The sequence below is a fragment of the Rissa tridactyla genome, chromosome 9, assembly GCF_028500815.1.
Source record: "Rissa tridactyla isolate bRisTri1 chromosome 9, bRisTri1.patW.cur.20221130, whole genome shotgun sequence".
In the NCBI taxonomy this organism is placed as follows: Eukaryota; Metazoa; Chordata; class Aves; order Charadriiformes; family Laridae; genus Rissa; species Rissa tridactyla.
This window is the reverse complement of record NC_071474.1, coordinates 8,362,576-8,376,283: the sequence shown is the minus strand read 5'-3', so window position 1 is coordinate 8,376,283 and position 13,708 is coordinate 8,362,576. Positions and strand designations below refer to the sequence as shown.

At 43.3% G+C, this 13,708-nt stretch overlaps 1 protein-coding gene across 1 annotated transcript in view; it reads right to left on the bottom strand.

Moving 5' to 3' along the window:
- Nucleotides 1–13,708, bottom strand: part of AGBL1 (AGBL carboxypeptidase 1) — a 301,822-nt gene that overhangs the window by 250,961 nt on the left and 37,153 nt on the right. The window contains exon 6 of the mRNA XM_054215255.1: nucleotides 3,441–3,478. Coding sequence (XP_054071230.1) covers nucleotides 3,441–3,478 — 38 coding nt within the window. The remainder of the gene's footprint in view (nucleotides 1–3,440; nucleotides 3,479–13,708) is intronic.

The following is a 13,708-nucleotide window of genomic DNA, read 5'->3' as shown; positions in this document are numbered from 1 at the left end:
ATGTCTTTGCTGTTGTGGATGAAGCACAAGTTTGTAGTGTTCCATCAGTTATTTATTTGGACAAGCCTATACTTCCCCTCTGAAAACAACAGTAACAATTTCCCAGGTACATCTGGAGCAGTAATTTTTTCTTACTCTGATGCCTTCTTTCTTGGCAGATCTTGCTTCTTGCCATTATGCACCTGTTAAGTGGGCATTTAGCATCAGCTTCTGTTAGGAAAGAGACAGAGGCCAAACAGTTTCTAGCCAGCCCGTGGCTCTGCAGGTGGATGAAGTCTCAAGTAGAGCTTAAGGAAGCCTGAGGAGCTGAAGATGGATGTTTCCAAAATCCATCAGGGAGACACACTGCCATCTGCCTGCTCCCTTTAAAACTACTGTATGTTTTCCCGTTGCAGCTCGCAAGGGAACTGCCAAAAGGAAGCGGGACGCTTTCCCTCCAGCACAGCTCGGTGTATAACCGTGACCCTCATGATTACTTTGGGCTGAAGCACTCAAGGATGACAGCCCTACAGGGACATCCTCAAGAATGGGTGCCACCTTGTCCTGTTTTATAGCCTTCACCCCCAGCAAAACTGAATCTCACCACCATTTCCCAGCAAGTCTCCAAAGCAGCTCACAATAATCAGTCCAGCGATTCAGCACCGACGGTAGCACGTTCCAGGATTCCTGCCTCCCATTTAGTTTGTTTCCCATCTAAAACATGCTAAAAGGCTTCTGGATGCTTTCCCCATGTAGTTTTACCCCTTGTTTTCATAAACGATTTTCAAGTGCTATAGTATTCATCCAATTTGATTTTTAACTTTCCAAGGACCCCTGCACCATTCAAAAGCACCGAGGTCGTGGGCATAAATAAGTTAACTGTGACAAACAAAGCTGTCCTGACACAACCATGAAAAAGAATTCAGCTTTTTTCCAGACATGGTGAATTTATCTCTGGAAGAACCAGAGCTGTTTTTCACATCTCCTAACCCACACCTCCCAAAAGGCACGGCCTGCTCATTTGTATGCAGCTACCAGAGCAGTCTGCTCCAGAAGCCTGGAGCTTCTTGTGTCCTGAGCCACAGGACAAAGAGAAAACTAAAAGACATTCTGACTACTCTGCATCAAACTGCAGAAAACAGTCCAAGCTGACTTGTGGGCCGTGGTGCTCCATTTGGTTTCACAGTATTAACACCATTTCCCAAGTCCCAGTTCAGCACCTTAAAAGAACATCAGCTGAAAACAGACCATGTGTTTTCCTAAAAATCACTTTTCCATTAAACAGTAACTGGTGTTGCTGCAATAATGTTGTTTGATTGTGAATGATAAAGGACAAGAGGACGCATAACAGCAAACTGGGAAGGGTGTCTCCAAACCAAGGGATGTCTCTCCCAGGCAATGCCTTTGTTTGCAAGGGTCAACAGCACAAATGAACATCAGAACCCTAATCTGTACAGCACAGTGATTAACCAGAGTGAGTTTATGGACTGTTGTGCTTGATGAACTAAATTCTTGTTGGAGTTCATTTTTTTTTTGTACCTTCTGTGAAAGCACCTGAAACAACCAACCAGAATGATCGGTATGTTCTTTGGGTACTGGAAAACTTCTATGTACCACCAAAAGCACAAAAAGCTTAAAAGGAAAAAAAAAAAAAAAACAACACACAACTAAGATAGACTCACTGAGAAGAGTCACACAAAAAATTTCTAAGAGTAAATGGCTTTAAAAAATTACCTCACTCCAGGAGAAAAAGGGATGGGAGAATTTGGAGCTGAATTTTAGATTCTCTAGATCATTGTCAGCTTCCCCCCCCAGCTTTTACAACATGTGTTTGCCACTCCTCAGGAGACTACATTTCACAGCTTCCCCTGGTAATTAGTCCTCCACTTCTATATGCTGTTCTCATCTCTAGACCCAGAACAAGCCTTCAAGTAGAAAACTTAGCCTATAAATATCTTGGGACAACAGAATTTCACTTCCCATTCATAGTACTTACCATAAAGCAGGAGTGCAGGAGAAAAGCTCAAGCTGCCTGACGAGCTTTCAGCTCTTACTCCACTTTTCCAGCCTTCTCTGTAAATTTCTTTCTACTCAGAAGGCTAATTTTGCCTTTGTATCGCAAGCAGTTGTGGAATAGCCCCACAACTCCCTATTAAGATTTAGCACCCAAACCAGAAGGTTTTCCCTTGTTGCAATAACGCGACCTTTAAATCTAGGCAGCAAGGTTAATACTGAGGCATTATTTCAGAATTCATCACTTGAACTGATGCAACTCAGACACGATCACATTGCAGCATGCTCATTTAAGCACTGCTTCCAGGGCTACAGTTTTTCAAATGCATTTATTCCTAATACTGTGAAAAGGAGAAGGGGGAGGGGAAGAAAAGGGGGGAGAGAGAGAAGGACAATACACCATTGTGATTTATCGTATAGTAGATTGTCTGCAATAGTAGAGTGCTCTTTCTTAATCAAAGCTTTATTAAATTCTGGTAATAAAAACCTAAGTGTTTTCAGATGGGATAAAGGCAAAGAAAAGAGTAGCACGTTCATTTCAGGAACAGTCACACCAGCTGTGTGTGACTGAGAATCCATGTTAAGGTCTTGAACACCCCTAGCCAGGTGGTGCAAGCGTTAAGCACAGCCTGCCATAGCAGGGTTGTACCCTGGCAATCGCTGGGGCTCAGCCCCGTCTACGCATTATCAGACCTGACAAGCTTGCAAGGGGGAATAATGTCATTTCTTCTGGACTACAGAGGTTTTCCAAGCCTTTGCCAACAGCATCATTGCTACCAGGTAAGTACATAGTACAACAGCACCACAGGACAGACAGGTCCTAGGCACCACTCTCCAGTGGTGCTGGAACAGAGCAATAAGCGTTGGGCGCTTATTGAAGAGATTCCCTGTTTCTTCCACTGTACCAAGCCCCAGGCCAACTACTGTTCCTTAAATACTCAAAATAAGGGTCTAGTCTGGCTCCCTCAGCAGCTTGCTGCCTGGGACCTAGAGCACTGTCTCCCATAGATCTGGGTGTCCAGACCCATGGGACTCCAAGAATAATAGCTAGACATACGGGACATACAGCTAGACATACGGGACATACAGCTAGACATACGGGACATACAGCTAGACATACGGGACATACAGCTAGACATACGGGACATACAGCTAGACATACGGGACATACAGCTAGACATACGGGACATACAGCTAGACATACGGGACATACAGCTAGACATACGGGACATACAGCTAGACATACGGGACATACAGCTAGACATACGGGACATACAGCTAGACATACGGGACATACAGCGTTACTGCCTCTCTTTTCTAAGCAGTGCTCTTGGGGACTGAGGGAAGAGGGGACACCAAGGGAAAATGAGGTTCAACAGGATCATTCTGTCCAGCAGCACAGCACAGAAAGGAAAGTCAGAAAGAATATGAAGAAAAAAAAAGCTTACTTGATTTCAGCAAAGCTGCCAGAGCCTCAATGGCTGCCCTGGGGAAAGAAGAGAGATGGAGAAATAATGTCAATTTCTTGGATAATTTTTGTAACCTTCATCTTCACAGTCTTCTGGGCCAGGCTTCGCAGCTGGTCTAAACTGACAGCTTATGATGGACTTTGACAGAATCGCAATGTTTTACACCAGCGGAGGATCCAGTCTCTGTAGCTGACTCAGTTAATTTTAAGAGACCATTAGCCCTCTAGCTTTAGTCTTATACTAATTTGCAGTGACCATTAAATTTAAAGCAACACCCACATATCCAAAATAATGAAGCAAGTCTTTAAACTGTTGCCCCAGAGCTCTTTCTTTGTATCAGAGGTTTAAGCACATGCCCATTCCAGACACCAGTCCTTCTATCTACATCAGTAGATGATAACTTCTGCATCAAGCTGGGACATCCACATGGACATTTCCAGCCAAATTCCACTCCCTTCTCTATTTTGCCCAAAACAAGATTCACCCCCATCCTCACTCCTACCAGCTTTAACAGAAAGGAAAGTTTGTTTGTTTTTTAATTACAACAACGTCTTGTCATTACAGTGGCATGTAGCGGTCCCCACTCAGGCCAGGACTTGTAAGAAAGATACTAACACTGCAATAAGGCCACTTGCCTCATAGAGCTTGGAGAATAAGGAGGTAGAGGGGAGAGATTCACAGATTTCTGTTGACCTTCTGTATCATTTCAATGTGCAGGTAAGCAACTCAATCTGCCCGAGCCGGCATAGCACTCGTTTGAATGGGAGCTGGTCACCAACATTTCTAGCTTGAAAAGCTGAATTGAGACATCCTTGCTCCCCACCATCTGGAGGCAGGTTTCTTCCTCATGTGGTATGATCTCCATCCCACTAGCCCCACAGAAAGTTTTCTTTTCCAGTCATGTTCTGCTGGAGCAAGAAGATCCATGTTCTAACCTGGCTTACTGCTGTGAAGTTTCGAGTGCCCACAGTTGATTAAGTAAATACAGCTCCAAAACCCGCCATGCCCAAGGATTCCTTAAAATGTAATCTCCTTACAAACCAATCCCCAAATAAAATCATATTAACTTCCACACTGAGCCAGTCATCATCCTGCAGCAAGAAATAAATATTTTTTTGTCATCAAGCTGCTGTTCATTGTGTGTCCTAACAGAAGCTGAGACTAAGATAGATTCAAGAGCTGGTTCTTGGTGATGTTGGGTCGACATCCCTATCTACTGTCACTCTTTCATAATGAATCTGTTGGAGTTCAATAACAGCATTACAAACAAACTGCAAAAGAAATGCACACAAATGCAGACAGAACAGGAAATCAGTAGCTAAAAATATCACCAGTGGAAGCACAGTCATGCTCTCATTGCTTCTTTAACTCCACCTAAACAGCAATCATTCAGCTAGTGGGAGGAATACTGCCATCCACCAGCTATTTGGCGTGCTCAGAAAAGGGATAAACTACAGCCACTGAGCACTCAGTCTTTTCCCAAGTTCGGGACGAAGTGACACTAAGCAAGTTGAAATTCCATCCAGAGCATCTCACAAACCTCATGCTCAAGTGCGTATCCTGTAAAGGAGACTACGTGACATACCTACGTTTGCAGGCTTAAGGTGATGTCTCATTCACATGCCACAACAGCACAACAACGAAGGGCTAGAGTATTTCTTGCTCCAAGCAGCAGATTTAAGGATTTCCCATAGGCATTTTCTTCGTTTGGGGGGGGGGGGGGGGGGCTTATGACCATTGCAGAGTTTCAGTAAGCTACGTCACTGTTATGGTGTCAACACTGCCAGCAAACCTCCCATCAACCAAGCAATCAGAAAATCTGGATTCTCCAATACTTCTTTTGGGGTCTGTAAACCACACCGTATACACGGAGAACTTCATTCACCCTCAGAGGACCTCAGGCCTATGTGCCTAGATAGTGTGATCTCCTATTTACCCCAGAAGGCCTAAACTCCCCCCAGCCACACCCCAGCAGATCCTTCAACAGCCTTAACCACCCCAGTCACTTTTCTTCTCCAGGCTTGGAGGGAACTGGTCTGCTCTTTGTGTTTTTGATGTGACCTGGTAGAACAGGTTTGCAATCACTGTGCTTGTAAAGCTGAGAAACTCAAGACTATCATAGACATGTAAGTAAATCCACCCAGATGGTACTTGTGGGATGGAAAGCGTCCTGAAAAAAAATAAAATAAAGGTGGTATAACCCAGATCCCAGCACCACCACTTAGCAGACTCAGAAATTTTCACGATCACCACCTACTTCTGAAGCAACATTACAGACCTGCAGCTGTAGCCAGCTGGATTTCCCACATCCCAGGCTAATAGCCTGGACACATCCTCATCTCAGGCCATGCCTGTACTGCAATAAAATAAAGTGGAACCAAACTAGTACATTTCAATCTCTTCAAGTACTACAATTCATCACGAGGGTTTTGGCATCGGCAATATTCAGCGTTCTGTGTGTCTTAGAGAATGTACTCTACAGTTTGTCATAAGCATGTACAAACCCGGTAGACTGACCTCAATAGTATGTATAGCTTTAGAAGAAATTTTGAATGAGGAAAAAAAGTTAAAAACATGAAGGTAAACTGCAAGTCAGATAAAGTAGTTCTCAGGGATAAAAAGGACTTACTAAGAGTAGACCAAGCCAGCCTGGCTTGATATCTTTCTTTCATAAGATAACTGATTTTTCTAGACAAGGGAAATGTGGTAGATCTAATTTATCTGTACTTTAATAAAGCATTTGATATGGAAATTATTAGCCAAGCTGGAGAACATGGGGATTAGTGCAAGAATTGCAACACGGCTAAGGAACTGGTTAGAGAGACAATGACAGGAGTTGTGCCAGAAGAGGAATTATTAGTCTGAAGGGAAGTTGTGTGTGGAAGTCCTCAAGGATGTTTTGAGACTGATCTTATTTTATCTTTTCATTAATGACCTTGGCACAAAAAGTCAGAGTATACTAACAAAATCTGCTGACCGTGTGAAGTCAGGAGCTACTGCCAGTAGTGGAGAGTTCGGAATATCTTTTCAAAGTAACAGGATGTTCTTGAGTTCTGAAGCGACAGAAGTGTGATGAAATGTAATAGTCAAAGTGCAAGGTTACGCATTTAGGGTTTAATAAGAATTGCTGTTATGAGCAGGGGCTCATAATTTGGAAATGAGTAGAAGGACACGCTGGACATATGAGCCCATTAGAGGCTGAGGACAAGCATGACCCAGCAGGGTGACAAAACTGTGAAAAGGACAGATCAGGTCTCAGGAAAGCCACTGCCAGTGGAGAAGGGAAAGCATGAATGTTTTCAGACAAGGCTTCACCTGAAAAAGCTGTGTGCAGTACTTAGAAGGAACCATGCAGGAAAGTGCTAAGGAAATCATTATGGTAATGGAGACGCATCTCATGAGGAGTCTTAAAGATCACAGTTTTGTCACCTTAGCAAAATGATGGTTAAGAGGTGACTTGATCGTTCTCCATAGACACACTAGGTGGGGGAGAAGTAAACATTGAGGAAGGCAGAGAGATACTTAAGCTAAAGAACAAAGTTGGCACAAGGACAAATGGATATAAAATGGCCATGAATAAATTTCAACTGGAAATTAAAAGGATGGGTTTTAAGCACTGGAAAATGAAGCTCTGAAACATCCTCTTGGCAGCGATGGGATGAACAACCTAATGACTTTGAAAAGGGAGCCTGAATTGCTTATAATGGGACTGTTACAGCCCCACTTGCCAACAAGGAAAGGGTCTGAAAAAAGTGACCCTGGAATGACTGTAGTCCTATATCCCTACATTTTAATCATAGATAAAAATGGAAGTGAAATGAGAAACAGGCATTCTAAGCACAAAGTTAATTAGCCAGGCCAGAACAGTGCAGCTGCACCAGCTAAGCTGAGGGTCCAAATAGTCTAGTATCCTGTGGCCAACAGTGGCCAAGGGAGGAGTATAAGACCGCAGCAAACACAGTGCTAGAACTTCCAGAACAGACTCAGACTCCAGCAGTTTGCAGTCCAGAGATTTCATAAGCTAGCAATGGGGCCTTTGGGAGGCTTTCTGGCTCTTAGCTTATTTTACTTCCATGTATTTGCCTAACCACTTCTGAACTTTGCAAACTCTTAGCATCCACAATTATCCTGGGAAAGGACTTCACACCTACACTGTGTAAAGAATTATCTAACTGCATTTGTTTTAAGTGTGGACTTTAAATCAGCATTGTAATTTACACTTTAAGTCAGCTGTCAGCAAGTATCCCCAGAATATTACTTATCTTTGATGCTGAACAAATTCAAACATACAAAACACCCTATGGGAAACAAAAGAAGCCATAGAAGAGAATGAAGAATGGACTTTCACCAAAAACAGCAGCAAGCCGATGGATGCATCAATAGGCTTACTGCAAGCCAGGCAAATGGTGTTTGCAATATCGACACCTCTTAATGCCACATGGCAAACCAACAGCATATTTTCTGGCATCAGAAGATACGATGAGATGAGTAAGCTTGGGACAGGAAGGCAGAAAGAAAGGAGGTAATAAATTGTGCATGAGAGCAAAGGGGTGGGGGGGAGCAGGGAGATGGGAACAGGAGGAAAAAGTTTAAGAGCACAAGAAATATGACTTGATGAGCCATATGCTAGACCAGAGAATTTGATAGTGTGCCCAGTGCAGAACTCTGCATTTGTCTGAAGGAATGGGGGGGAGGGGAATGAAATCATTAAAAAACCTGCCAAACCTGTCCAGATGCCTTCCTCTGATTTTCTGTTCTTTGTGGTAATACGTTAGTAAAATCTTAGCTGTTTTGTCAATCCCAGTGTATCTCAAAGGAGACTCATTTATATGTTTCAAAAAAAAGATGTATAAATAAAGTTGCCCTATCTTAAAAGGCATAATAAATGCCGCTCCATAATCAGAAAACATTCTAAACTCCCTGTAGTAGCAGTCAAGACAGCCACTCTGAAGAATGGAAATCTTTGAAGTGCTTCCAAGTCAGCAGCTTGGATATCAGGGCAGGAGTACAACTAGCAGACAGATAGACAAACACAACTTCCAGATCCTGTGCTTAGGAACCAGGAGCAACAACAAAGAAAAACTCTGCTTCCCAAGCCAAAGCACAATTGGATTAGCCAATAGAACTGGGCTGCTAAAAAGCCTAGACAAGAGTCTTATGCCTAGGTCACCCTGAGCTAGCAGGACAGTGTTAGCTGGAAATCACTGCAGACAGAGGAGACTGAAAACCGGGATCGCTTAGGTTTTCCTTTTGCACTCTGATCTCGGCTCACACATTGTAGCACTGGGCAGTATGATGGACTCTTCTGTGCCTCTGTTTGTCTCTGGAATAGATGATTTATTCCTGTTCCACACCAGTATTAAAAAGAAAAAACAAAACACACCTCACTACAGAAGAGATGCATGGTGGACTACATGAAAGGATTAAGACTCATAAGACACATTGACATTGGTACCGACCTGTTGAGGACCAGCTTTGACAGGGAACAGCAGAGAAGCTAAAGACTGAGCAAAGAAATGATCCAAAAAGGCTCTACAAATCAGCCCACAAGTAACCAAACCAGCTTTCCTTCTCCTGCAAGACTGTACCTTTCACATACTTAAACACAAAACATCCTCTTCAAATTATTGAATGAAAGCTAATGACTTGGTGCTTCATTAAATACCTCTTCAACTTGATGCCTGATCTAATTCCCAAAGGCAATCACACCTGGATAATAGAGATGTAAAGCACTATTTTTGTAGAAACGTAAGAAAAGGTTCTGCCCCTGCCTGGCAACACATATTGCTTCAGCTCATGTTCCTTCTTTCTGCCGTTCACCCTGCTGTTTCACAGTATACTCACTTGTTGTTGTCATGTTTATTTATATCACAAGCAGCATGGGGCAGGGACCATGCAATATATATTTGTACAGCATCGAGCACAACGGGAAGCCTGACCGAGGGCTCGAGGTATTACAGATTACAGGCTTAAAGCCCCTAAGCTTCCATAGCCCTTGTCTCTGGGAGGAATTAAGTGCCCTTGAGTGCCTACATATTGTCTGCCTGCATTTTGCCTCCAACCCCTGGGACTCATACTTAACTCCTGGAGTTTATTGAGTCACAGAGCAACTCACTCAAAAGACAATTTCACATTTGACAACTGAGAGACATTTAGAAACAACATGTAGGCACCACGGCAATAGGTGCTTTATAAATCCTACCAGAAGGTAGATCTCATCCGAGACAGATGCCTTGAATAGTCATTTCCCTTGTGGCCCAGAAATACAGATCTTAAATATGCAGGCACTTGCAGAGTGTTTTGTTTTGTTTTAAAGGCTTAAAACCAGCCGCTTCACAAGTCTTGGAAATACGGGTGGGCAAAAGCTGCTTATGCTGCTGGCATTTTCACATCACTGCTGATCTAAGACTTACACAAAAACACCCATCAGCATGTCCACTTTAATTCCAGCTTGTTGGCTAGGCATTAAAACTTATGCTAAAGGCAAAGCCTGCTCACAGTCTGCAATGTTCCAGACACTGCCAACAGGTGGAGTTTAGAGGTCCAGCTGTTGTGCACAGATGTGCTTTCAGTGTAATGCTGAAGGAAAGGGAATAAAAAAAAAATATAAGTAATCACCCACTCCTTTTCTAATGGTTACTTCAATTCCGATGACCAGATTTTTTTTTTCCTGGAAAAGCACGTGCTGCCTTTAATACAAATAAACACCTTCTATGAAACTCTGTGATGCAATTCATTTTGCTGAATAGAATTAGTGAGCCAACAAAAAAAGTACAGAAGTTACATGCATGCTGAACAGTATTTCCTGCTCACCTTTAAAGATTTCTATAGGGGTTAACAGTTAGAAGGGGGTTGTGAGGGGGAAAAAAGCATGCACAGGCACCAAAGTCAATGCTAATAGCCAACAAGACTTAACAGCAAAGGAAATGATGATTCCCTGCTTTTTAACCCTACAACAGATCCAGGAATGAATTTTCTCTTATCTTGCACTTTGGTGAGCTGAAGTCAACGTGTTCTCCAAAAGACACACGCTGCCACTAACAGAGAAGTTTAGTTGTGATGCAGAAGCCCCAGTGAGGTCCTCTCTCGCGCTCATGGCTAATACAACAAACATATCTCAGTTCCCAGGTTCAGCTCAAAGCCTTTACTGTAGCATCTTCCAAACACCTCTGCCTGCCCTGGAGCCTGTTAGGTTAAATCAGTGGAAAGGTACAGCCTTCCAGCCTCTTTCATCTCTGCCTCCCAGAAAGAAGAGTCACTCCAGGGTTATCCTCCAGGCATCCTTAGAAGTATCCTACCCCTCTTCTCATGTACAACAAGTACAGGAGAGACAACTGTATCCTAAAAATTCAACCTATTCTTTACAGCTCTAAATTAAATTAGCTCCAAAGTAGTAACAAAGGAGAACAAGGTACAGGAAATACACTTAAATCCTTGCCAAAGAAATGCCCAGGCATTTCTTGCAGCGTGGTGCAGAGCTGGCACTGCTTCCTCAGGCAGAAGCCATACCTCAGAAGATTTACCATTCCTGTCAACTCCCTCTCTAGGGTCAGATGTCATCAATATGGCTGAGGCAGGCAGTGACAGCTTGTCATTCCCATCAAGACGAAGGGGCTGGAAGGATCACAATCAGACAGGATTCTTAACAGATTTATCACCCAGGCAGTTCCAGGCTGACAGTGTGAGAATCCAGCTCTCCCACCCAAGGGACACACGTAGACGGACTGAGAAAGGGGCTTGATGCTGTCCTTGGTTGATTAAGAGGAGCGAGGAGGATACTCATCAAGGCCACGTCTGATAACAAGCACCAGCACAGCCCTACAAAACATCTCGTACACAATTAAAACATGTCAGCGAGTGGGGTTAAATCCCCCTCCTTTCCCCAGACAGCTGTCTTCCAATCCCAATTCGATTACTAGTAAGAAAGAGCCTAGTGGTCTGTTGGCTCGCTCCTTAGTTGTCAATTTATTTGGAGCTTATCCACTCACCGTAACCTGCAGCTTTTTCTCTGGAGAGGCCAGGGGTTGACAAGCACATAGTGCTCACGGTGAGGTAGGTGCTCAGCACATGGGGGAGAGACCCACACCCATTCTGCTCACTTCTGGATCATTCTGCCTTGAACTTTTCCGAATTCTGTGTATACCCAGAGCAAGAACAGGGAGAGGGACACAGTCCCCACTCCTGGCAAACCCCTGCTTACTGCACAATGAAGCCAACAGGCACTGCTTGGTGACGTACCCGGGAACCCTAGGCTCAAATCTCAGCAGGGCAACTATGACTTCTGCCCTTAAGAGAAATTGAATTGCAGGTACTTTGCTACTGGGGAGTCTGATGGTGAACTATAACAGAGAAGCTAGAGCTTGGGGGTACCAGGACTTCACAGTGCCAGAAAATGAGCCTGCACTTACACTATATTGCCTGCAAACAACTGCAAGATTTTTATTTTATGGATACTATCAACTGCTGGCAGTGAGATATCCAAGGGCTGATTGTGTTGCCAACAGTCCAGGCAGTGAGGTATCCAACATGTCACTGCTAGCGCCCAGAGCTATTTGGGAGCACAAAGGGGAGGCTGGTTTCAAAGTAATCAGGGCTAAGAGCTGTAGTTCTCCTTGACTACTGGTTAGTACAAACCACCTCTAAGGCAGCAGTAATCTCAGGGTACAACATCGTTAAAAAGCACTGTGTAACAAAAGGTGCTCTTGAGCTGTAAAGCAGCAGTGTTTGAAATAACAGCCTTTACTGTGTGTAACTAGGCTGCTGCTGCCATGGATGGGAAATTTGAGTTTTCATTTCAGCCATTCTTGTAGTTTCACTGCTTCGGATTTTGATATTTGTTTTGTTTGGGCTTCGTGTTTGGTTGGTCTTTTTAACCAAAGAAATAAAGGTCTTTCAGGGAAACTGATTTTAAAAATGTGTACAATTTAAGAGACTTGAAAAGAATATGAAATACGAAGCTGAAGGAAACGCCATCTTCCTTGATCTCTACCAAGAAACAAGGTTGAGGTTGACTTGTGTGGCAGCCTTTTTTTTAAGAGAAAGTCAGATGCTTCAGAACAGAAGAAGGAATGACTGATATTGAACACAAGATGAAAAACTGTGTGTATTCTTTTTAATCTAACGATACTGTTTCCGAATTACAAGGCTCTAGGAATAGATCCATCAGTTTGATTTTATACGGCACTTCACTTTCCCCTCTGGTCCTATTCAGATGAAGCACATCCATAAAGTCCAGCCAAAGGAAACTTAAAGCTTAAAACCTCTAGGGAAGAGAGCTGGCTTGCAGACTGTCTTTGAATATGCCACAGCAAGAAGCTGTTTCATGCAAGCATAGCTACTGGAATCATTCTCCCCATGCTGCGTGACAAGATGCAACTTGGGTGGCTGTGAAGTGGCAATGACATCATAACATAACACTATTGCCCAACTCAGTTCTGCCTGTTGGTGGGTGTCCAGTTACAGCCTGCCTGTAGTACTAAGGCCGTGTTTGAATGTGCAAGTAGCTGTTTACACATCAGCTGCAGCACTGACAGCACCGTGTTACGTCCACATTTGCAGTAGGGAGCAAGTGGAAAAAGCTACTGATGTCAGTTAATCTTCTTGCATGCAACACTTTCCATTTATCAGTCTCCAAGTAGGTAAGCATCATACTACCCCCCAAGTAGGTAAGCATCATTTCCTTTGTTATGCACACAGGTTAGGCAGTTTCTATATATCGCTCTTACCTAAATCCCAAAGGATGGTGGTCAGAGTTAGAGCTGCCTGAAATGCTCACATGCAAGGGGAATTTCAACAAAATATATAGAAGAAAATATGCAGAAGCCATCACCAATTTCTCCTGTTTTACTGATACCACCACTTCTCATCTCTTCCAATGACTGTTCCCTCACATACATACTTAGCCCTTCAACCCCGAATTTACTGCTAATTGTGCACTTTACAGTTTGATGGTCATTAACTGATGCTGCTGAATATGAACATGCTTGGAAATACTGGAGTATTTGTTTGTAAGCTGTGTGTGTATACAATACTAAGCTTAATTGGTGCTATTAAGTCAGTCTTAAATTGAGAACAATGCATAAACATACTTGAGAAACACAAAGTAACGGATTCACATTTGGCATCTTGACCTGAATTTAAAAGGCATTTTTATGTCTAAACATGCAGCTAGCACTCAGCAGGATATTTGAAAGCCCCTTTGTATACTAAGGTCAGAAATACCTTTTAAGTATTCGAGTTAAGCCTTC